At 51.0% G+C, this 24516-nt stretch overlaps 2 protein-coding genes and 1 long non-coding RNA gene across 9 annotated transcripts in view; 1 reads left to right on the top strand and 2 right to left on the bottom strand.

Annotated features, from left to right (window-relative positions):
• The window catches only part of SAMD8 (sterile alpha motif domain containing 8), a 49725-nt gene extending 42692 nt beyond the window's left edge, over positions 1 to 7033 (bottom strand). The window contains exon 1 of one of the 2 annotated variants that reach the window (XM_072823693.1): positions 6891 to 7033. In XM_072823693.1, coding sequence (XP_072679794.1) covers positions 6891 to 7031 — 141 coding nt within the window. In that variant the 5' untranslated portion in view covers positions 7032 to 7033. Of the gene's footprint in view, positions 1 to 6857 lie in introns of both variants that reach the window. The other variant, XM_072823692.1, reaches the window with a different exon arrangement.
• A 1870-nt stretch (positions 7034 to 8903) lies between these two features.
• On the top strand, positions 8904 to 21919 carry DUSP13A (dual specificity phosphatase 13A). Of its 6 annotated transcripts, none has more exons than XM_072823697.1 (7): positions 8928 to 9118; positions 11455 to 11662; positions 13987 to 14166; positions 15183 to 15277; positions 18788 to 18961; positions 20437 to 20657; positions 21461 to 21919. In XM_072823697.1, exons 1-7 carry the CDS (start codon positions 8970 to 8972, stop codon positions 21661 to 21663), a joined length of 1230 nt encoding a protein of 409 aa, XP_072679798.1. In that variant the 5' UTR covers positions 8928 to 8969; the 3' UTR covers positions 21664 to 21919. The 6 variants fall into 6 exon arrangements, 5 of the variants coding, with proteins under 5 accessions (XP_072679804.1, XP_072679798.1, XP_072679799.1 ...); XM_072823698.1 differs by having other exon boundaries at positions 8929 to 9118; positions 13987 to 14067; XM_072823701.1 differs by lacking the exon at positions 8928 to 9118 and adding an exon at positions 9948 to 10087.
• LOC140632048 (uncharacterized) overlaps positions 21477 to 24516 on the bottom strand; it is a 29499-nt gene continuing 26459 nt past the window's right edge. The window contains exon 2 of the long non-coding RNA XR_012029552.1: positions 21477 to 22051. This is a non-coding gene — a long non-coding RNA (uncharacterized lncRNA). The remainder of the gene's footprint in view (positions 22052 to 24516) is intronic.

Here is a 24516-nt window from a genome sequence, read left to right as displayed (position 1 = left end):
GCAGTGGTTTGGCGCCTGCCTTTGGCCCAGGGCGCGATCCTGGAGACCCGGGATCGAATCCCACGTCGGGCTCCCGGTGCATGGAGCCTGCTTCTCCCTCTGCCTGTCTCTGCCTCTCTTTCTCTCTCTGTGTGACTACCATGAATAAATAAAAAAATAAAAAATAAAAAATAAAAAATAAAATAAAATAAAATAAAATAAAATGTCTCTTAAGGAATTTAGAACAAGTGATGAAACTTGATTCATTTGTGCTATTTTTGAAAGTTATTACTGATTTGGTATGCTGTTAAAATTTTTATTTATTTATTAAAGATTTTTATTTATTTATTTGAGAGAGAGAGAGAGGGGGGGAGGGAAAAGAGCACAAGTAGGAAAAGGGGCAGAGGGACAAGCAGACTCCTCACTGTGAGCATGCAGCCCAATGCAGAGCCCTATTCCAGGACCCTGAAATCATGACCTAAGCTAAAGTCAGTAGCCCAACCGACTGAGCGACCCAGGCACCCCTACAGTAAAATTTTTAAAAATTATAATTTCCAAGTGATGTATAAAATTTAAAATATGGGACACCTGGGTGGCTCAGCAATTGAGCATCTGCCTTAGGCTCAGGGTGTGATCCCACAGTCTGGGATTCGAGTCCCACATCAGGCTCCCTGCATAGATTCTCCCTCTGATCGTTTTTAAAAAAAGATTTATATATTTATTCATGAGAGACAGAGAGAGAGGCAGAGACACAGGCAGAGGGAGAAGCAGGCTCCATACAGGGAGACTGACATGGGACTTGATCCTGGGTCTCCAGGGCCACACCGTGTGGTGAAGGCGGCGCTAAACTGCTGAGCCACCCAGGCTGCCCCTAAATAAATCTTTAAAAAGAAGAAAAAGAAGAAAAAAAAACCCCTAAAATATAATATGCATATCCCAAGAGGAAAAAAAGAGGGAATAGATTTTTTATTATTATATAAAGTTAATGTTAATAAATTCCCCTTAAGGCAATCATACATTATAGTTGAGCTCACACTAAAATAAGCTTAAGTCTAATTTCACCAATAAAGCTTACTTATCATGCACACAATAGAGACAAATTATACCCGTTTGTAGATCCATAAACCAGGGCATAAAATTTAATTTTCATCAAAGTAAAAAGCCTAAACTATAATGCAGAGGACAAAGTTTACTTTGGGCTTTTAGCTCTGTAGTCTGTAGTATTCAAGACTACGCAGCTGTTTTTCCTAATCTCATTTTTTTTTTAATTTTTAAAAAGATTTTATTTATTTATTCATAGAGACACAGAGAGAGAAAGAGAGAGAGAGGCAGAGGCACAGGGAGAAGTAGGCTCCATGCAGGGATCCTGACATGGTACTTGATCCAGGGTCCCCAGGATCAAACCCCGGGCTGCAGGTGGCGCTAAACCGCTGTGCCACCAAGGCTGCCCTCATTTTTATTTTTTTTATTTATTTATATATTTTTAAAAGATTTTATTTACTTATTCATAGAGATGCAGAGAGAGAGAGAGAAAGAAGCAGAGTCACAGGCAGAGGGAGAAGCAGGCTCCATGCAGAGAGCCTGACATGAGACTCGATCCGGGGTCTCCAGGATCACGCCCTGGGCTGCAGGTGGCGCTAAACCGCTGTGCCACCGGGGCTGCCCTTTATTTTTTTTAATCCTAAATTAAAATCTTTCCAAGGAGCAAACACAAAACTACACTATTATTTTCTCTTTATGTTTATCAAAAACTATTTTACTTTTCTTAATAATTAGAGCATTGTTTCCAAGAAACAATGAAATCTTCTGTAGAATCTATGAAATCTATAATTACAGTTACAAAGACCCTGAACCAATTTCTACCATCTATTTTTGAAACTCCAATAGTGATTCTCCACTGTTTAGTTATGTTCTACTTCTAAACAGTAAGAGTTTGGGGCAGCACATTTGAAGAAAGGCTGTACTTCAGTTCTTAGATATTTTTTGCTGCTCCAAATTTGCCTTTAAGACTTCCACTAGCAGGTTGCACCTAATTCTATACCACATTCAGAACCATCTGAGCTGGGATCCCTGGGTGGCACAGTGGTTTGGCGCCTGCCTTTGGCCCAGGGCGCGATCCTGGAGACCCGGGATCGAATCCCACGTCGGGCTCCCGGTGCATGGAGCCTGCTTCTCCCTCTGCCTGTGTCTCTGCCTCTCTCTCTCTCTCTGTGACTATCATAAATAAATTTAAAAAAAATTAAAAAAAAAAGAACCATCTGAGCTCAATGAGTAAGCATCTAATAGATAACACTGTCCACTTAAAACTCAGTTACAGTAAAAGCTTTTCCTTTTGATGAAAATGGTGAAATGATGAAAATTTAGCAGTTAAGTTTAATGAAGGATTCTTGTTCTGGCTCCATGCCAATAATAATAATAAAAAAAATAGGGCACCAGCAAAGAAGCATATAAAATTAATAAAGCATATAAAATTAATTCTTATTCTAACCACTAAAATGATATTGAGAAAGGTTAGTGATTTGACATACTTATTAGTAAAATCTTTTTATTTTTAAATATGCTACACCTCCAAATCAAATCAACATAATGGAAAATGAGAAACTGGCTCAAGATTTCAAAATACATCACATTACTGTAAAAATATGCTGGACTTGGACCCGAAATTTAATCTATGATTTTGGCAATTTTTGACTTTCATGACAATATTTATGAAACTGACATTGATTTAATTTAGTCTCAAAGTTCCAAACTAAAACCAATTTGAAAGCATTTTCAATAACTCAGTGATACAGTTTAATTTACAAGAAGACCCAAAACTAGAATTCATGGTTCTCATCTTCTCCTAGAATCTCTTACCTGTCAGGAGAACAAAGGGTCAAGTTAATACATTACTGCCTCTCTTGAGGATCGAGTCCCATATGGGGCTCCCTGCATGGAGCCTGCTTCTCCTTCTGCCTCTCTCTCTCTCTCATGAATAAATAAAGTCTTAAAAAAAAAAAAAAAACACTATACCCACAATAAAAATTTCAGACAAATATAAATATAGGTCACTGACTTCACAACACTCTTTTGAGGTACATATGTCAAAAAACTATTCTGTGGTGAAACACTGTGATGAAACTATTGCAACCAAGTTTTCCTACTTTCTACTATCCTAAGCAAGAGCCAAAATAGATTCATGTTATACTCTGTATTGAAGTGATTTTACTAATAATGGGAGGACCCAGTGTGTAGTGATATAAAAAACATTTCAATATGAAGGCATGAAATCTAGAGTTAGCTAGAAGGTCAGGCTTAAGATCCAGTGACGATGGTGTTGTGCCTATGGGGGAGGAATATTCACACCACAAGTCTGTCACAAATCCATATCCCATACTCATATGACAAATTACCAACCAGTGACAAGAGGCAGCACAAAAACACCGAATTGTTCTCCAAACGTGCCTGGTCAGTGCTCTCCAATTTTTTTATAACTTCTCAAAGCTTTGATGATTTCTCAAAGCTAAGAAGACAGTAAGATCTAAAAAGAATCACTGTCATGACTAATGGCCATGTTAGATTCACACTATTAACACCATATATTACATTAGGCCTGAATGTATGAATTTTCAATGAATATCTAATTAAGATGGTAATTTTTTTTTTTTTTTTAAGATTTTATTTGAGGGAAGCCTGGGTGGCTCAGCAGTTTAGCACCACCTTCAGCCCAGGGTGTGATCCTGGAGACCCAGGATTGAGTCCCAAATCAGGCTCCATGCACAGAGCCTGCTTCTCTCTCTGCCTGTGTCTCTGCCTCTCTCTCTCGCTCTCTGTTTCTCATGAATAAATAAATAAAATCTTAAAAAAATAATAAAGATTTTATTTGATAGAGTGAGAGAGAGAAAAAACAAGCAGGGGGAAGGGGCAGAAGGAGAGGGAGAAGCCAATTCCTTGCTTAGCAGGGAGCCTGAGGTGGGATTCAATCCTGGGACCTGGGATCATGACCTCAGCCGAAGGCAGATGTTTAACGGACTGAACCACCCAGGTGCCCAATATGGCCATTCTTATTAAGATAAAATAACAATATTATTCATTAGAACATCTGTGATACAATTTCTCAGAAACAATGTTAAAATTTCAATTCTCAGAAAAGCCATGAAAATGTCTCTAAATCAGTTATGGCAAAGTTTTGAAAAAGCAGTGAGGATTCAGTGCTTAACAAAATAAGAATGTTTACAAGTAGTTGTGCAATGTGAATTAGAGTATTTAGAGAATGGAGAGAGTACTACTGAAATCAAAACTGATTTATCTAAGTATATCTACATGTGCTGCCATTGTGGTCATGCTGGCATTTCTTCTCAGGGAAACTGCTCTACCATAAAACTGATTTTCTTTACAACTAAGTGACTGTGAGAACTGTCAAAGGGAAACAAAACTAACTATTAGGCATGCTAATACATTAACCGTACAACTCCTTTTAATGGTTTATTTAATTTCATAGTAATATTATGATGTAACCTGAACAGCGAGTTCTATTTCAGTTCAATTCCATAAATTTTTAAAGGCTGAGACTTCTATTCAGAGCTAAGTATGAAGACAAGGTCTTTAGAGAATCTCAATCTGGTGCGGGTAAACAGAAACAGAAACAATAGTAATACTATGTAACTTCCAACTAAAGATCATTTGTATTAAGTTAAAGAAAGCAGAGTTAATCTTCTGACAACAGTTAAAGCAAAGAGAACTCATCTCTCTTTTGAAGAAATAATTACTAGTCCACCGAGCATCTGAAGATATGAGAGTCTATACACATAAACTAATTTACACAATTTTGCAGTCAGTACATTTTCACTGCATAAAGATTAAACAGTAGGTATCTGTTTAGAGAAGAAACACTCGATTAAAAGTTTGTTTTGGGGGCACCTGGGTGGCTCAGTGGTTGAGGGTCTGCCTTTGGCTCAGGGCATGATCCCAGGATCCTGGGATCCAGTCCCACATCAGGCTCCCTGCAGGGAGCCTGCTTCTCCTTCTGCCTGTGTCTCTGCCTCTCTCTGTGTGTCTCTCATGAATAAATAAATATTTTAAAAAGTAAAAGTTTGTTTTGAAATAGCCAACAAATTTGCAAAACATACAAACAAAAAATTGTAAAAGTAATCTTAACAAACATAGCTAAAGACTGCGTGAAGTCACGTTATTATTTAACAATAATACAAAAGGAAATTAACTTATTTTTACTAAAGTGAACTTAAGTATTCCAGTCATCATTTTTCTGGCACAATTATTGTTCCGGCACTATGTCTTCTATAAAAAGCATCTGTGTACCCATCTATCCCAGGTCTGTTTACTGCCAACTATAAGCATTCCCTATTCTTATTTTTCTACATCACTCTACTAAAAATATTATTCACACAATATATGCAAAATTGCATTCATATTGGTCCTGCAAACTCGTCCAAAGCGCCCCCAATTCACAAGAGGCTTCAGTCCTGGAGTTATGGGTGAGAAAAAGAGGTGGTACACCTAGCCTGTGGCGATTTCACATATACAGCAGACCCTTGAGCAACGGGGTTTGAATGGAACAGGTCCACTTATATGCAGATTTTTTTCAGTCCTTACTGTATTTACAGTGCCGTCCTGTCAATTTATTTTCTCTTCCATATGACTTCCTTGACATTTTATTTGCTTTCGCTTACTTTATTATGAGAATGCAACATATGATACACTGTTAACACACAAAAATGCGTTAATCAACGGTTTATGTTATCGGTAAGGCTCTTGGTCAACAGGCTGATAGCTAAGTTTCTGGAGAGTCAACAGTTATAGGGCATTAGGACTGCACGCTTCCAACCCCGTTGCTCAAGGGTCAACCGTAGTTGTATGAATCCTTTTAACCCAGACACCTGCCCTGAACCACGTTTTTAACCTGCAGTAAATATATATGTGTCAAGCTGTCAAAGCGGCGGCACCAGTCCATACCCCAGTACCTGTAAAACCTAAGAGCCCGAGGTCTTGTTTTAAGGTTTCATATTTAAAGATAGCGTGTTCATCTTTTGTTAAAGATCTAAATTTGCCTGGGATTTCCAGGAAACCTGGGGAGGGAGGTGGTGGTGGAAAAAACACAAAGAGAAAAACCCACGCTCTGTGGCTGTGAGAAAACTAAACCACGTCTTGATGGTCAGAATCAGTCCTTTCACTCTTTCCCGAACATCCCTTCCTTTTTACTACTCCCCCCCCGCCCCCCCCCCACGCCCCGCCAGGCGTTTCAGCAAATCAGTGCTCGACACCAACCCCAGGTTCTTAAAAGGACCCACCGTCCACAAACGAGAGGACCCCATACTCCGAGCCTATTACCCTCGTGATCTCTGCTGGTGGTTTCGCAGACACCTGTGAAAACGCCAAAGCCCGACGTTAGATTCCCCAAGGGCTCCTTTTTCTTTTTTCTGACCCGATTTCTCTTTTTCTGGCCCTCTTTTGTAGGCCGGACGACCCCCAATCACACCTAAGTCCTCCTCCGGCGTGCCCCCCCCCCCCGGTCGGCTAGCCACCGCGCGAGCCGGCCGCGGTCCCGGCTGCTCCGCCCCCTCCCCCCCAAATCCCCGAGCATCCCTTCCTCCCGCCCCGCAGTCCCGCGGCACCCCGGGGTCGGCCTCGCCCCCTCCCCGGCTCCCCCGACCCTCCGAGCCCTCGCCCCTTCGGAGCCACCTGTCCCTCCGCGCTCGCCCCCCTCGGGCCCTCGGCCCCACAGCCCCCGCTTCCCGCAGGCTCCGTTCTGGGGCCGACCCTCCAGGCGGCCTCAGCCGTCCCCGCCCTCCGCAGCCCGGCTCCGCCGCTGCCTCCCGACACGTCCCCGGCGGCGGGCGCCTCCCCAACTCCCCCTCGCCTCGGGCGCGGCTTCCGCTCACCTCCGCGGTCCCAGCCGGGCTCCCCCGACCCACCTCCGAGTCGGCGTCCGAGCCGCCGTCGGAGTCCCGGGCCCTCCGGGCCTCGCCGGAGTGCAGCGCCTCGAGCGGCGGAGGCGGAGCCCGGGGAGGCGAGCCGGGGTGCAGGCGGGGGCGGTGGCGGCTGCGCGCGGGCATCGCCTCGGCCGGTCTCCGCCGCGCCCGCGGCCGCCCGAAGCCGAACCGGAACTGCTTCGGGAGGCGGGGCCGCGCGGCCGAGGGGCGGAGCCCTACGGGGCGGGGCGGGGCCCAAACCGGAAGGGTCGCCGCATTCGAGACCCGCGAGCGGAGGAAAGCCGCAGCGAGGCGGCGCGAGAGCGCATGCGCCGGGCCCACCGCCCGGGAGCGAGCGCACAGGGGCGGGTGCAGGCGGAGGCGGCGCGTAGGACTGGGTAGGGAGGCTCGCGGGCGGGAGGCGGTGCCCGGTTCCTTTGGAGGGAGCCAGCCTCTCTGCAAGAGCCAGCATCCAACGATCATTGTTACGTTCCTTGTTCCTCCACTGTCCGACGGTGCTTCCTTCAAATCCTGTATGAACATCTCTCTCACTTAATCCTTGTGCCACATCTGCAGGGTATTCTAACACAGGAGGGCCGAGACACCTGCCGGACGTACCGCAGTTAACACGTCCCAGAGTCCGTATTCGTACTTCGGAACCTGTGCTCTTTTCTCACTCCCACTATTGGAAAGTCCCCAACCAGCCCTAGGATTGGCATAAACCAAATCCAAAACCACCTGCGACCTGGGCTCCAAGCCCTCCTTGACCTGCTTCCCCATCAAGTGCAGAGCAGGCTTCATTGGCTCTGATGGGGGTGGAGACGGGTCCCAGGATAGACAGGAGGCCATACATTCCCCCACGGGATCCCCTGGTGTATCCTTTACCCTCAAGCTGGACTCCGGACCAGGAGCAGCTGGGAGCCTTCCCTCTGCAGCTCGTACACCTTGCATCCCATCAGGGCCTTTGCAAAGTACCAGAGAGCAGGCAAGTCATCTTCCCTCCTGTGCCGGTAACTGGCTCTGACAGGTCAGATAAAGACCTTTCTCGGTGTCTGTTGTGGGGACAAAAGGCCTTAGAAGCAGAGCAATCTCCCTCCCCACCCCAAAAATGTTTCTCTCGACAGTTTTCTGGCTTTTCAGAAAGTAGGGCAACATTCACTTCCCTTCTCCCCACTTCGATAGACAATGGCCCATTTCAGCCTTCTCTTTTGAGAAATCAGCTGTTTTCATTATTGAACCACTATTCAAGCCTTCCCCCACAAACTCCGTGGGCACCCTTGAGATGAGGTCTTCCTTGCCTCCTCTCTACATTTCTCTGACGCTACAATGCAGGAAACTCCTCCGTCCCAGCCACATAATCCAGAGGCACGGCTCCCACCCAGTTTGTGGCTCATCCAGAGCTGCAGAGCTTTTTATCATTCATTGTTGGAATCATCCACCCCCTCTCCACCCTGGATCTCCATTGTAGCTCAGTCCTAACAACTCAATAGCCTAGGGACGTCTGAATGGCTCAATGGTTGAACATCTCCCTTTGCCTCAGGGTGTGATCCTGGAGACCTGGGATTGAGTCCCATGTCGGGCTCCCTGCATGGAGCCTGCTTCTCCCTCTACTTCTGTCTCTGCCTGTCTCTTTCCCTCTTTCTCTCTGTCTCTCATGAATAAATAAATAACATATTAAAAAAAAAAAAAAGAACTAGATAGCCTAACTCAGGGCCCTAAGCCTATTAGTTGAACAAACGTTTCTTAGGCATCCATCATGTTAGACCCAGAACATCCTTTGTTTCACTTAATCCTCATAATTCTTTGAGGTCAGTGTAATTATCCTTACTTTACAAATGAAGAAACTGAGGTAGAAAGGTAAAGTAACTTGCAGAGATATGACCAATTCTGTGTCGTCACGGAGTTTGGGGTTGGGGGGTGACTTGGGGAGAGAAATGTCCTATTCTTTCTGGAGGCCTCTGTGACCTGCTGAGTCACTTGCTCCTACCCCACCTGTCCCTGCCAATCTCTGGGAAGGAGAAATGACACTGGAGACGCAGAAAGGAGTGACCCGCAGAATCAGAGGAGTGGGTGGGCTGGCCCATGGCTGAAGCCTCAGTCCCAGAGCTGAGGGGAGATGCCAAAGCCACACCTTGCCCCAGCGTTCTGGAACTGGAGGAGCTCCTGAGGGCAGGGAAGGTTTCTTGCAGCCACGTGGACGAAGTTTGGCCCAACCTTTACATAGGAGATGCGTGAGTGGTAGCTGGTCAAAGCGGTGTGGGGAAGGGGACAAGGAGAGACAGTTCTTGGGTTCTTTCCAGAGATGGGAACAGGGTGGGACTGGGAGAAATAGTTGTGCTCTGCACATCCCAGGGCCAGGGACTTCCTGCAGGATCTCTGGTGTGCTGGGGACAGTGCAGTGATCAGGTGTGATCACCAGGAGGCAGGGCTTTTGCCAGCCTGGATGGGTGGTGCACCCAGAGGATCGTGGCGTCTTGGGCTTTATCCAGGACAAAGGGCGAGTCTGGGATATGGTACTCTCAGGTATGACATGGGATGGACAGGGAGCTCCCCTCCCTGGTCCCAGCCTCCCTCCTCTGGGCACAGAGTGGGTGAGAAAGGTGAATCAGGGAAGGTGTCACCATTAAACATTCGCAAACTAGAAGCAGGTATGTGGTCATGGCCAGTAGAGGCCAGATGTGGGTGGGAAGGCATGAGGCAGGAAAGGAGGGGCAGCTGGATTCCAGGGCTGAAGCAATTCTTTCCTTCCTGTCTTGGCCAAGGCAGGAGCAGATAGCCTCAGGAAGCGAAGAGGGTCTAAAGATAACTCCCTTTACCACCAACTCTTCTACAGGAAAGCTCTGAGGGTGGGGCCTACTGGGTTCCTGTGGCTCCCTGTGGACCTTTATGGCTCTGTCCCTCTGAAGCAGAGGACGAGACAAAAACCTCCTTCCTGGACCCCACGGCTCAGCCAGCACCCAGCCCTATTCCTCCCCTTCCTAGGGCCACGGCAAATAACCGCTTTGAGCTATGGAAGCTGGGCATTACCCACGTGCTGAACGCAGCCCATGGGGGACTCTACTGTCAGGGCGGCCCTGACTTCTACGGCAGCAGCGTGAGCTACCTGGGGGTACCAGCCCACGACCTCCCCAATTTCGACATCAGTGCCTACTTCTCCTCAGCAGCCGACTTCATCCACCGTGCCCTCAGCACACCTGGGGGTAGGACTTGGGTCTGAACCCATATCCCCTCCTTCTCACTCATGGGGGGCAATGCCCAGTTTCCCCTCAAATACCAGTGCCCTCCCATCTCTAGTTTTTAAAAAGCCTTCCGGTTTTAAAAAATTCAGTGCTTCAGCAGCGATTTATCCAACCTTGTTGCTTCACAGACAGGAAAGTGGAGGCCTAGACTACAAGGTCGTGTCATGAGTTAGGAGCAGTCCTGGGACTGGAAGAAGCCAAGCCTCCCAAACAGCAAAAACAGTTCTTTCTCTCCATCATTCAGCCTTGAGAAATTACCATTTAGTAACTAGATGTCTGGTTTCCCACAAAGCATTTTCAAATGGAAAACAAAACCAAAAAACTTCTACTACTAAGGGTATAACGAAGCAGCCTGGCAGAGCTAGAGTCCCTGCTTTGCGTTCATCATGGGTGAGAGCCGTGCCCCTTGTGTCCTGACCCTGGGTTAGCCAGTGTCCCTCTCTGGACTTTAGTTTCTCACCTATGTGACAGGAAAGACAAGACTATGGGTCCCAGCACTTTTTAACATTCAGAGTGCTTTGACATTCATTTGTTCATCATCCATTCATTTACCAGCTGTTTATTACCTTTTCGGTGCTAGGCACTGGGCTAGATACTGAATCCACACTCAGACAAGGCAGGGTCCCTGCTTTCATGGAGCTTGCCACTATATGTTTTGTGGAAAGACAGTCAAAATTATGAGTACTCTTCATATGAATGGGTAAATTTCAAAAGATAGAGGAGAACGGGAGCAGGACAAGGGTGCTCAATCCAGAGGACCTGGCAAATGAGGGGCCTACCCTCTAACAACAGTATTCACTAGGCCATATGCAAAAAAGATTAGCTGCTCTGTGATTCAAGTGATACCATGAATGGTCAGGAAAGACTGTACAAGGAAACCATGTCTTAGCTGAAACCTGACAGATGAGTAATAGACATTAGTCAGACCAAGAGCAGGAGACTTTTTATAGGTGGTTGCAATAGCATGTGCTAAGGCTGGAGGCCAGAGACCAGGAAAGCTTTAAGGAACTGAAAGTGACCCAGGGTTCCTCGGGCTAAAGGTCAGGGTGAGGCAGCCTGAGATGAAGCTGTAGGGTCAGCAGGGGCCAGCCCATTGAGGGTCTTGTAAGCCACATTGAGGAATTTGCACCCTACCTTAAGAGTAGGTTAAAGAGGTGTTGGTATACCCATTTGACAGATCAGGAAACTGAGACCGGTAAAGGCTGAACAGCTTGCCCAGGATTCAGAGTTCTACCCAAGGCAGAATAGGGAAAGGCACTTGGGTCCCTACCTCCACCCCTGGGTACCAACAGGTGGGAAAGGGTCTTTCACCGGGATGTCTTCCTCAGCCAAGGTCCTGGTGCACTGTGTGGTAGGGGTGAGCCGCTCTGCCACACTGGTCTTGGCCTATCTCATGCTGCACCAGCAGCTGTCCCTGCGCCAGGCAGTGATCACCGTGAGGCAACACCGATGGGTCTTCCCCAACCGAGGCTTCCTCCACCAGCTCTGCCAGCTGGACCAGCAGCTGCGGGGTGCAGGCCGGAGCTGAGGGGCCAGGTGAGGGCTGGGCAGGGCATGGGGAGGGGAAGGCCAGTGAGGGCTGGCAGGGGATGTGGAACGGGACTAGTCTGGAGGTGGGTTGTCAGGGTTTTGTGTGGCCAGGAGTGAGGATTGAAAAGGGGGCCTGGCTCCCTCCTCAAGCTGCTGGGCTCACTTGCCAACTCAAGGCCTCATCAGGGCCTGGTTGAGGCAACCTTCCAGAAGGACCCCCTCTCCCTGGCCCATCCGTATTCTTCAGCCCCCCCCCCCCCCAAAGGATGGAAAGGCCAGGGAGTTAAAGGGTAGAAAGCAGAAAATGGAAGAGGTGAGACCTTCTTACCTGGTCGTGACACGGCCCTGCCCTGCTTCCTTGGCCAGAAACCTGTGCGGGCTCACCCGAACCCTGCCAAGCAGTAGCACAGCCAGTCCTGACACCTGCGGGCTGTCTGACCTTCCCAGGCCTCTGCACACCCTCCCCTCAGGTCCAGACCCCCAACTGCAGCTCTGCAGGGAAAGTGTGGCTTGAGCTGTCACTCTCGGCTAGGTTGTTTTCAGGTCAGCCCTGCCTCACCCTTCTCATGATGTGGAAGGAGATTGGGGGGGCTCCTGCTACCAGCCACAGCCTCCTCACAGGAGCTCAGCCCGATGCATGGTTCTCCTGTCATCACGCCATTCCATTCTCTGCCTTGGACCCTGCCCCCCACTCCCTACCTCCCCCTCCTCGGCCCCCTCCCTCGGGTCAGTGGTCCCATCTCAGAGATGCGCAGAAGGTGCACCACCCTAACCTGCCCCCCCCCCGCCCCCCGCCCCAGGTCTAGAGATCCCTGGAGGACATAGAGGTCTTCCTGAAGTCAATCCAGCTCCTTTCTGCTCCCATGTACCCCTGCCCTGCTGCTCTGTGTGCATTTGTCCCTTAAGGAACAAATCCTTAATACCTCCCCCGAGGCCTCCCCATTCCTGCTGGAGGCCCCAGTGTCCCCAGCTGCCTACTAGGAGGAGTTGGGCTCCCCCAGCAAAAACCCTGCTTCTCGGGCTTCCAGACCACAAATGGCCACCAAGTGCTGCTTCAGTTTCTTTGGCAACAGCCCTGTGTTTTCCTCCAGCTCAGCTGGGAGGAGACAGGGTGTTGCTTCCTGTGGTCAAGTGGCTGTGCAGGTACCAGCATCGTGAGGGAGCTGCAGTGTCCACTGCTCTTCTCCTACCGCGCCCAGGCTGGGTCTCTTCCTGCCTGTCTCCACCAGCCTGCCTTCCTCACATTCACCTCCCCCTTGAGGACCATTAGCTCGGGGATGTGGGATGTGGGGGTGTGTGGGGGTAAGCCCAGAGCTGCTTTCCACGGCCCCTAGCCCACCTCCGGCTCCCACCCATGCTCCTCCTTCCCTCACCTATCCTCAGAGTCTAGGGGGTGTGCCCACCACCCACCGGCTCCCAGGGTCTGAAAGCCAGGGGTGGGTGACTGGCCTAGGCTCACTGGAGAGTTGGGAAAGTGGCAGCTGTCTCCCGCCAGGAGCCTCCCAGGGTGTGGATTGAATTCCCCCCTGCCCAGCCCCCACCAAAAGCTGGTTTTGGTGGGGGCTGGCCACCCCCCACAGCCAGGCCACCAAGGGGGAGCACTTTAGTAACTCAGACCCCTTCTTGATGCTCTCTGGAGGGTGAGCGCCTTGGGGATGGGGATTAGGGCAAGAAGTAGAGCTGGGTTTAGAGTTCAGGGGTGAGTGCACTGGAAGAAAATCACGGTTATAGCTGGGTTGGGGATTAGGCCGAGGGCTGGGCTGGGTGGAAAACTTGTGGGGAGCTCTGCGGGTATGGGGAGCCGAGAGGGAGACAGGAGTGGCATGGTCCCGTCCTGCTCTGTCCTCTAAACAGGTTTTAGGAACCAAGTAGAACAGCAGATCTCTGATGATGCCCAGTTGCCCCACTTCCTTGGCCTGGAGCGCTTAAATACCCTGACCTCCGGCCTCAGCATCTTTCCCATCAGGCAACTGGCTTGGGAGAAATCGGTCGGGCTTACAGCATTGCACAATTCCTGGAGGTGCCATCCACCAAGCAGCCTATGCGACCGGAGCCCCCAGGAGTTATGCAGTGTGCCGCCCATGTGGCCATACACAGCAGCCCTGGGGACTCTGAAGGATGAGGGGGCCGTGGGCAGAGGCCAATTCTTTCCATAAGCCCTGGGCCCCAAACCTGCCTTACCTCTCAGCACCAATACCCAATTGACCTTCCCCAGAGGGTTCAAGGCAGAGGCAGGTTCAGGTGGCAGTTCTTGCCCCTGCCCTGACAAGTCCCAGCTGACCTGGGCCTCGGTTTGCCAGCCCATAACAGGGAGCTCATCTCTCCCCCAGAGCTGGTCCTTCCTCCCCGCCACGGCACTGGCCCTGCTGGTGCTGCTGGAAGCTCTGGCCCCGGTGGACACCAAGATGATGGTAAGAACCCAGCGTGTGGTTCGCCCTAGAGCCTGCTACTCCGTCTGCTTCCTCCTGCTGCCTGCACTCCCTGCCGGCTACTGTCTTCGGTTCCCACAGGTGGGAACGGGCTGCCTTCTCGGCCAGTCCCTAAAGCCCCTCAGCCAGGGACTCCGAGGACCCCGAGGTGTGAGGATGGGAGGAGCACAGGAGGGGATTCTAAGTGTCCATGATAGACCTTGGCCACAGCTGCCTCCACCCACTCTCCCCAGGGCTCAGGGAGCCCCAACAGGGGCTGAGCCTTGGCTCCCAGGAGCTCAGTCTTCAGACCCCGTGTAGGTATGGCTGCAGGTGTGCATACGCCTGTGTGTGTCAGTCCTCTGGGAGTGTGAGTGGGGAAGAGCACCAAAGTACATGAGTGCATGAGGAGGGTCTCTGGAGAGCAAGAGGGGTTCTTAACAGCCCCAAGTCCAAGGTCCCTAACTGACCACAGCGGCCTTGGGAGGTGCCTAAAAGACGGTCTTGCTGGCCTCAAGGGACAGGGATGTCTGGGCTAGGAATGCCTTCTGGGGGAGGGAGGAGCCTGGCACCTGTCCAGAGCTTCTGGACACGCAGCTCTGACTGGAGCCAGGGCAGGTCTAAAGGCCTGCTCTGAACCTTACCTATACCTTTGTCAGCGTACCCACACTGTCCTCAGCCCGAGTCTTCTAGATCTGAATCCTAGTCCTATAATTCTCAGCTCTCAACTAAGCTCCCCTGGACCTGGGCGCCAATGTTGGCATTGCTGCCAGTTTGTGTGTGGCTTTGGCTAGTCTCTTCTCTGTCCTCCTCCATGGATGATCCTTCCAGCTCTAGCCTCCGGCCCATGCTTTGCACCACTCTTGAAGGCCAAGGGAGCTTTTAAAATGGCTTATGGGATCCTCCTCCTCCTCCCTGCCCCACAATCAACATATGCATCCGCACAGACCACAAGCAGACCCCTGCGGGCTGCCTCCCCTCCCAGCAAGGCCAGGTGCCTGGCTGGGCTTGGCACTGACCATGCCAGGGACCAGTGGGTGAGTTGGGAGTGTCAGGGGGAGGCCAGAAGAGGGGAGCAGCACATCATGTTTTATAATTAAACTCAAATCAAAAAATAGAAACAGCATCAAGTGTGCAGAGACCGGGAGCTGGAAGCCGGCAGTACAAAGTGCCTGTCAGAGAAGACCACAGCCTGGGCCATATACCCCCACAGGTGGGTGCATGCCCCTGTTTCGGGGGGGGGGGGGTTGGTGGCCACAGAGCATGCTGGGTCATGAGGGCCAGGGCGTCTGGGCCTCTGTGTGGTGTGGAGGGATTGGGTTAGATTGGACGACAGACTGGGTTAGAGACAGTCGAGTCAGAAAGATGTGGTCTTGAATCCTGGATCCCAGGCTTATTGGCTGTGTGACCCTGAACATATTGTTTAATCCCTCTGGGCCTCAGTTTCCTCATCTGTGAAATGGGGATGATAATATATTATCTGCTTCATTAAGGGTACTGTGAGGATCCAGGGAGAAAATGTAGGCATTTGGCTCTGTCTGGTACATAGTACGTCCTTAGTAAGTGGAGAATATAATTACTATTGCTGGACAGAGAAAGAACCCTCAAGAAACAAGAGAGATAGCGACTAAGCGTCACTGTCCTGTGGGGCGGTTCCCCTCCACAGGATATGGCTGAGGCTTGGAAGGATATGAGTAACAGTAATAGTAATGGTAATAATAGTAAGATGTGCCATTTTGGGGGCATCTACCCTAAGACAGACCCTGTGGAACGGCCTTATGTTTAGTTTCTTGTGAAATTCTCACAGCAGCGCCATGAAGAAAGTGGCTCAGAGGAGTCCACACAAATACCAGCCCCGAGAACTCTGCCCATGCCCGTCCTCCTCCAAGGCCCACATGCTGAGGGCAGCGGAGCCCCACCGGCTGCTCGTCGGGCTGCCCACCTGCCCCCGCCCCGAGTCCCCCAGGCCCCTCACTCGTCCTGTCCCGAGGTCTCTGGCCTCAAAGGTCCTGTGGCCACTGTCCCTTCAGGGCTGCTCGGGGAGGAGGAGGGGGAAGCAGAGAGACTGGGTAGGAGGGAAGGCCAGGGGGGAACCTCTGGAGCTTCAGCGCAGGAGAGGACAGCAGCTGCCCCCCTGCCCGGAGGAGCCCGGGCCCTGGCCTGAGGCCGCAGGCCTGCGGGCGGGCGGTGTTGGAGGGTCGCGGAGGAGCCTGAGCTCCTGGGAGAGGCTGCGGAGAGCCACGTGGAGAGGATGAGGGACGCAGAACAAGTGCCCAAACTTGTAAACAGCGGTAGCGCGACAGCGGAGCGCTGCGTCCTACGGAAGCAGCTGTTGGGCTTCGGGAGACACAGGAAGGCAGCAGCATGAGGGCCAGAGCGACTGAGGAGGAGCCAGGCCCGGCCCAACAAATGTCAGGCCCACGCTTCACTCCGGTGGCCCAGGAGATTGGGGGGGGGGGGGGGGAGTCAGGCCGCAGAAACCAGGGTGCATCCGGAGCTTGAAGGAGGAGGCCTTGGGCAGGGGGCTGCTCCCCCGCATGGGCTAGAGCAGACAGGTGTGGGGGTACCTCCGCGAGCATCAGGTGTGAGGCTCTAGGTGGGACCAGACAAGCAGTGCCCCTAAGTCCAAGGAAAACGCCCTGTTCTCCAGACGTGGACCTGAGGCCCCTCCGAGGTTGAAACTGTGGCCTAGCAGCCCTGCCCCCTGCCCCCTGCCCCCCAGGCGGTTTCCTCCTCTTCCCAGGAGCTGGCTGGGACCAGCTCTGTCCCAGCCAGACCCTGGCTCCCCAGCCCCGCACGGCTGGCTGCAATGTGCCCACGGGCCACAGGGTGGCGGCCGTACCCCACGCCAAGCTCAGAGGCCGGTGGGCCCGCCTGGCTTCCCGGGGCTCCATTTCCACCACCTGCATTAACTCAGCTCCAGCTTTTGGCTCCAGACCAGCGTGGCTGTTGGACAAGCCTGGGGCTTTCCTCACCCCGACACACTACGCTGCTCCCTACCCTGTAGTTACCACAAATCCAGCCACTGCTCTCATTCTCAGGTCGGACCCCCCCAGCCCCCCCCCCCCCCCCCCCACCAGGAGCAAAGACTTGCTGGAAGCCACAGAATGAGTTAGGGCCACGCTGTCTGCCCTCCCTCCCTCCCTCTGAAGTTCTCTTTCCACCACTTCAAGTAGCCTCCCGTGTCCACGGGGAGTTCCAGGGCCAAGAGTCTTTCATCCCAAAGAGATGCCAAGCCAAGATGGCCTGGGGGTTTGGAAGGACTGCCCTTGAGTCCACAGCGGCCTGGGTGGCTCTCACACCCCACCCCCACCAGCTCCAAGGAGAAGACCTGGAATTCTAGCCACTTCACAGCATTTGTGTTCTGGGCGGAACCTGGCCAGGGCAGGTTCCGCTCATGTGCTGAGTCCTGTCCCAGTACCCACTCCCCCATTCCCAGCCTCAGGTCATGCCCTAGGTAGGTGGCAGGCCACTCAGCCTGCCTTGACAGGTCACAGTGGGGGATGAAGGGGAAAGCCGGGTCTTCACTTCCACCCTGCCCGCCGGCTGCCCACTGGGTGAGCTTGGCCAAGCCGGTGGCCTCCTGGGTGCCCATTTCTCTTCCTGGTCCTGCCGCTGCCTACCAAAGAGAAAAGATGTTCTTTCCAGTTTGTACCTTCCCTAGTTACTGGTTGAGGGGGCCAGGGACAATGAGCCAAGAGAGGAACTCCTTCCCAGCCCAGCACCAGATGCAGATTCTGGTGCCACTGACATCCCAGCTCTGCAGGGTCCCGGATACCCTCAGACAGCTGTCTCCTGACACAACCCACCCCACCTGGGTGAGGTCTGACCTGCAGCACTGGCCTGAATCATGGGGGTAAGGAGACAAATCCCAGGGCCTAGAGGTAGATGTGTGTCAGCAATCCCAGGCTCCCCTGTAGAGACAAGATGGACCAGTGACCACTCTCTGGAGTCCCCAGAGGTGGTAACTGGAAGGCTTAGAGGGAGAACCGAAGGAGCACAGCTGGATTGAAAGCCCAGCCTTGCTCCCTATGAGCCATTCAGCTTTGGGCATCACTTAAAACATCTGTCTTGACCTTTAGCTTCTTCCTTTCTGAAATAGGGACCTGCCCCGAGGGAGGCCTCAGGCCCTTAAGAGGCATCAGCTTACTTCATATGGAGATGCTAACAAATGCCATTTCATGGTTCCGGGCCCCCTCATTCCTGAGATGGGCTCTGGGCATCAAGCATCTGAAACTGGGAGGGCACAGGGACCTGGGGACCAGCCCTGGAAGTAGCAGGGGAGGGAGCTTGAGATGAACTGCCAGGTCGTGGGGGCCTTCCTAAGTGCACTCTGAGGGCCACAGCCATCTGAGGTCCCCATCCCTACAAAGTCTCAAGCCCAGTGACAAGAGGGGGGCTCTGTGCTGACTAGTTGCTACAGACAGAGTACTCCAAGGGCCCCTTGGCCAAAGCTCCCAACATCGGGGCCCTTGGAAAGGGCAGGGGAGAACTTCCCAGCTCCACAGCAGTGACAAGGGATTGATTCCCTTGTTCCCCCGGGAAAAGGATCTAGGCCTCAGCCCCAGCTGAGCTGGTTAATAACCTCATCCAAAATAGCTGCGGCCTTTCCTGTAGCATCCCACTGGCACCTGGGCGCTGCACCATGCCTGGGCCTCCCCAGCAGCTGGACCCACCCGCGGGGATCCTGCCCCCAACCACCACAGTGTCCACTCTGTTTCAGGATGGACTCGCTGCAGAAGCAGGACCTCCGGAGGCCCAAGATCCACGGGGCAGCCCGGGTACCCCAGTACCAGCCGCCCACACTGGCCTACCTCCAGCGCTTGCTGTGGGTCCGTCGGGCTCCCATGCTGAGCCACGTCAATGAAGTCTGGCCCAACCTCTTCCTAGGAGATGCGTAAGTACCACCGACATTGAGAGGTGGAGGGAACAGAAGGGGAGCTTCTCCCGGAGTCCTCCATCTCTTTCCAAACATTCCTATCCTTGTATATTATGATTAGTTTTAACTGTGGAAAGAGAACACACATGAGACAAGCAGACACAGCACATATGAGCAGTTTCACCATCCAGGTCAAGAGACAGGACATTACTTATGCCCCAGAAGTAACTGGATCCTTCTCAACATAACCCCTTTCCCTGTAGAGAACTACTAAATGTTGAAATAATCATCTCCTTGCTTTTCTTTATAGTTTTAACATCTGCGTACCTAACAATGTTGTTAGTTTTGCCTGTCTTTTGAAGTTACACGAATGGAATCATATTGTGTGCATTTTGTGTCTAGATCATTTAGTCAATATTGTGCTCAATAATTTGCTCAGATTCATCCATGTTCTATGCAGCTGCAGCTCACTCATTTTTCACTGCTGTATACTATTCATTTGTATAAATATACTATAGTTTATCCATTCCATTGATTATGGACATCTGAGTTGTTTTCACTTTTTGGCTATGATGAACAGTGATCCTAGGAATTAGTCTATGGAACAGCCACACAAGTTTCTCTAGGGTGTGCAATTATTAAAAAAGTAGAATTGTGAGTCATTTTTCCAAAAGTTTTCCTCAAATTTGAAACATATGGATCAATTTTATGTGAATTTTAGAAATTTTCCTTAATATAATATTTAGAAAATAGGGTCCAATATCTTGTTAACAGTATGGCAAATTTGCTATCCCCCATCAGAAAACCAGTAATAAAATCCTTGTTGATTTTTAAAAACTGCATACAAACATAAATGTCTTTTCACATTTTTTTAAACAAAAACAGTATCTTCTAGTCTCATTTCATAATCTACTTTATGTAGAAAGCTTTTTTTTTTAAGTTTTTAAAATGGAAGCATAACATCTTTTGAAAAAATTTGTAAACCGTGTTCGGTATTGTATCCTACATTTTTCATAGGTTCTCAATACAGCACAGACACCTTTCCTTGTTTACCTGCAACTGCAAACGTTTTAGGGGTTGCATAGTATTTCATTTAGCTATACCATACTCAGTCTCCTATTATAAGATATTTAGTGATTTTTTTTCCCAATTTCTTCCCAATTTCCTTCAATTCTATCTTGAATATCATTAGATCCGGTTTATAAATGTCTGTGGGCACATTTGAATTTTTTTTTAAGTTCCTAGAAGGAGACTTGCTGAGGCAAAGTATGTATGTGTTTTGCATATTTTTAAGACTTTTGATGCATGTGGTCTGAGTGAAAAGGAGTCTTGAACTCCAACTAGAGGAGCCTCTTCTCTGAGGCCTATTCATTCTTGACAGTCTCACACTTGGAGGGGAGTGGCAAAGGAGGGAAAGCCATAAGTTCCAGGCCAGCCAGAGGTGACCCCATGAGACCTGCCCCACCTCTCAGCTCCCCGTGCCTTTCCTCCAGGTACACAGCCCGGGACAAGAGCAAGCTGACCCAGCTGGGCATCACCCATGTTGTGAATGTGGCTGCAGGCAAGTTTCAAGTGGACACAGGTGCCAAGTTTTACCGTGGAATGCCCTTGGAGTACTATGGCATTGAGGCTGATGACAACCCCTTCTTTGACCTCAGTGTCTACTTTCTACCCATTGCTCGATACATCCGAACTGCCCTCAGTGTTCCCCAAGGTGAGCTGCTGGGGAAGGCACTGGGGCGGGGACGTGGGATCTGGGACACTTTTTCCAGTAGCACTGGTGGGTCGGGTGTCCAGAGCTACGATCCTCTTCAACAACCTTCCCACCCCATAGAGCAAATAGCGACTACCATTTAGTGAGCGTCCCCTTCAAAGGACCAGCAATCACAGACGTAGCTAAGGTCTGGTGTGGTGGTCTGTGTAACCATATCCCTCAGTAAGTGGTGTGGGGCAGAAGGTAAGGACCTTCTAAGATGAGGCCTTGGCAGAGGGCTGCAGGGACAGGGGAAGGTGCAGGACTGGGGGGAAAGGAGGCAGGTGAACGCCCCCTATACTGTGCCACAAGCCCAGGGGACTCCAGAAATACTGTACCCCTCCCACCCTGGCAGAGTCGCAGAGGATGCCAGAGGAAGCATCTTGGACCCAGAGAAAGGAATCCCAATTGTTAACCTTAGCTGGGCCACTAATTTGCTGGGTGGCCTTGAGCCAGTCCCTTTGCCTCTCTGGGTCTCAGCTGCCCCATCTGACCATGAGAACAGTGTCAGTACTCCAGGGTTACATGAATGGAATCATATGGAGATGATATGGGTTACTCCAGGGTTACATGAATGGAATCATATGGAGATGCTAACAAATGCCATTTCATGGTTCCGGGCCCCCTCATTCCTGAGATGGGCTCTGGGCATCAAGTTTTGCCTGTGATAGGTGGGCTGAAGGATGGCCAGGAGGAGCCCCAATTCCCTGTGGGGTGGTCAGGGCGAGGGCAGGTAGCTGACACTAGACTGGGTCTTCCCACAGGCCGTGTGCTGGTACACTGTGCTATGGGGGTGAGCCGCTCCGCTACAGTTGTCCTGGCTTTCCTCATGATCTGCGAGAACATGACACTGGTGGAGGCCATCCAGACAGTGCAGGCCCACCGTGATATCTGCCCCAACTCGGGCTTCCTCCGGCAGCTCCAGGTTCTGGACAACCGACTGGGGCGGGAGACGGGGCGGCTCTGACTTGGTGAGCAGCCGGGAGCCCTGACCCCCTCTGGCCCGCATGGCCCAACCCAACCAGCCCGGCCCTGGGGACAGCAGCCTCTGCTGTTTCCAGTGACCTTGAGGTATAAATAGCAGGTGGGGGCTTAGCTGAGGCAGAAGCAGGGAGAACTGAGTGGTGACCTTTAGCAGGTGGATTTCCCTGACCCAATCCAGAGATTCTTTATATAAAAGAGAGTTCAGTCTGTCTCTATAATAAAAGGTTCATCATGATGAAGACAGGAGATCTTCTGGTGGTTTGTGGAGTGGTGTCTTACTCCCATGATAGTCGTGAGGGGCCAGAAGGCTTGCCAGCTCTGAGTCAGCATGACAGCAGCCTGCAGAAAGAGTCCGAGTCCATGTCAAGTCTCTGTGAAGACACAGGGCAAGTGAGGATCAATTAGCGGTATCGGTCTCTGGTACAAAAGGGAGGAGAGAGGGGACAAGTGCTGAGAATCAGCTGGCCTTCTCCTCGCCTTGTCCTCCCTCATACCATCACCCAAGAGCTAGGTCATCTGAATCAAGACCGATGTTCAATGCATCAGCATCCTCTCCATGCCCACCCTAGCAAAAAGCGATCGTCAAAACTTGCTGTGCAAGTAGCATCTCTTGAATCTTTTCATTTATGCTGTTCTTCCAGAAGGACTGACTAAAACGAGAGGCGGCTGGAAAACACAAGCATTAACCAAGAGGATAGGGATCTGGGGAGGAGACAGCCCAGAAATCCCAGGCAAAGGATGGTTATATGATGGAATGAAACATTTCGTTCTGAATTTCTTCGTATATGTGCCCGAAGAAAGCAATTGCAAAAAGCCCCCTAGATCCCTCACCTGGAACAAAGTATTATGAGAACTAAATGGGCTGCCCGTGGGGCACCTGGGTGCTGAGCGTCTGCCTTCGGCTCAGGTCATGATCCCAGGGTCCTGGGATGGAGCCCTGCATTGGGCTCCCTGCTCAGTGGGGAGTCTGCTTCTTCCTTTCCCTCTGTCCCCCCCGCTGACTGTGCTTGCTCTCTCTCTCTCTCTCTGTGTCAAATGGACAGATAAAATCTTTAAAAAAAAAACCCACATATATACATACATACAGAAACGGGCTGGCCTTCCTTCGGCTTCTCAGCTGCTCCTATGTAGTGCTTACCTCTTCCAGCCCCTTACACCTCAACGTTTCTCGGGGTTCTGGCCACTGCCTCTTCTCCCCTGCAGAGTCCCCACCCTGCGGGGGGGGGTCCCCTTGCCCCCGGAGCCTCAGTTCACATCTCCGGGCTGATGACTCCTAGAACCCCATGGCGGCCAGTTCCCTCCCCTGTGCTTTCGACCCTCTGTAATCCCACTGCCCATCTCTATCTGACTCTTGCACTTGAATTTCCAACTCAGCTGCACTTTTCATCAGCCCTGCCCCACCGGCTGAGTTCTCCCTACTTCTTCATTTTAGTGAAGAGCTCTGACAGCCACTGTGGCTCACGTCAGTGACGGCTGTCACCTTGGGCTTCCACTTCTCAATTAGTCCCTTGATTTGCTCACTTAGCTTCATCTTTGTTGTGAGTACCCAACTTCAAGGCACCCTCACTTCTCCCCTGGATCCTGGATCATCAAGAGCAGCCCACTGTTGGTCTCTGGGCTCCCAGCCTTGCCCATCCAGTCTCCACACGCACATCTTACTAAAATGGAAATCCGATCATGTCACTCTCTGCTTACAACCCCCTAAGGACAAACACCTTGAGAAAGTATAAAGATGCTTCATTATCTGAAAATCTGCTTGTATCTCTAGCCTTATCTCTTGTAATTCTGTTCCCACACACGCTGTGTAATTAAGAAATGCTAAATGCTCTTGCAGTTTCCAGAATGCACCACATTCTCTTACCTCTGGTACTTTGCACATGCTTCTGATTGTACCAACTGAATGCGCTGCCCTCACTCATTTTTACCAGAGTCTCTCTCTGTCTCTGTCTCTGTGTCTCTGAAATCTCAGTTTAGCTGTTACTTCTGGGAAGCCCTCCTGGACCCTCCAAACCTGAGAGAGGTGTTCCTCCTCAGGCTACCAAAATGTCCATCCACCTTTTGTGATGTCACCTATCACTCTGAATCATAATTTGCTGGTGCCTCATCATTCTCTTTCAACTGGCTGTCTCTGATCAGGCCTCCCATGGTTTCAAGGTCCCCATGGCTCCCACACTCTAGCTATGATCGTGCCCTCAGGTGGAGCTCTGTGGTTGTACGGACCACAACTACAGGTTGGCACCACTGCCACTAGGCCTTCTCTACAGAGGACTCTGGGGGAGTGGATCCCAGCTGGCCCTGAGAGTGGGCTGCCTCTGGAGGGTGCTTCCTCTTTCCCTAGCTCCACCTGCATGCTCACCATGTGGGCACCCTGACACCCTCTTCCCAGCACATCTCGTTCTTCTTTGGCCACCTTTGATGCTTCCTCCTCAATCCCCACCAACGCTCTCTGGGGCCGGCTCTGCCTTCTGGGCAGAGGGGTCCTTGCCCTTCTCTGCCATCTGGTCTATTTTCAGAGGGCAAGTGCTTTTCCTTTGCATGAATCAAAAAAAGGAACCCCCATTGGAGCAAATCAGCCTTTCAGGCTTAATCACTCCTGGGCTTGGTTGAGGAAAAGATGTCTCTTCCTCACAAGCAGATGTAGCTCCAATTGGGGTGCCCATCTGAGTGAGCTGAGCCCAGGCTGTGTTTTAGCCTCATTCTTCCTCCTGGAATTCATAAACTACACAAACATATGCCTTCTTGTCTAATATGTCGGGATTAACATCCCTGTTTTATAATTGAACAACTCAAGGTTCAGAGAAGATAAAATGAGGCTGGAATGTCACCTCAGGGATGT

Source organism: Canis lupus, chromosome 4 (genome assembly GCF_048164855.1).
Source record: "Canis lupus baileyi chromosome 4, mCanLup2.hap1, whole genome shotgun sequence".
Lineage (NCBI taxonomy): Eukaryota > Metazoa > Chordata > Mammalia > Carnivora > Canidae > Canis > Canis lupus.
This window is presented reverse-complemented; position numbering and strand designations above follow the sequence as displayed.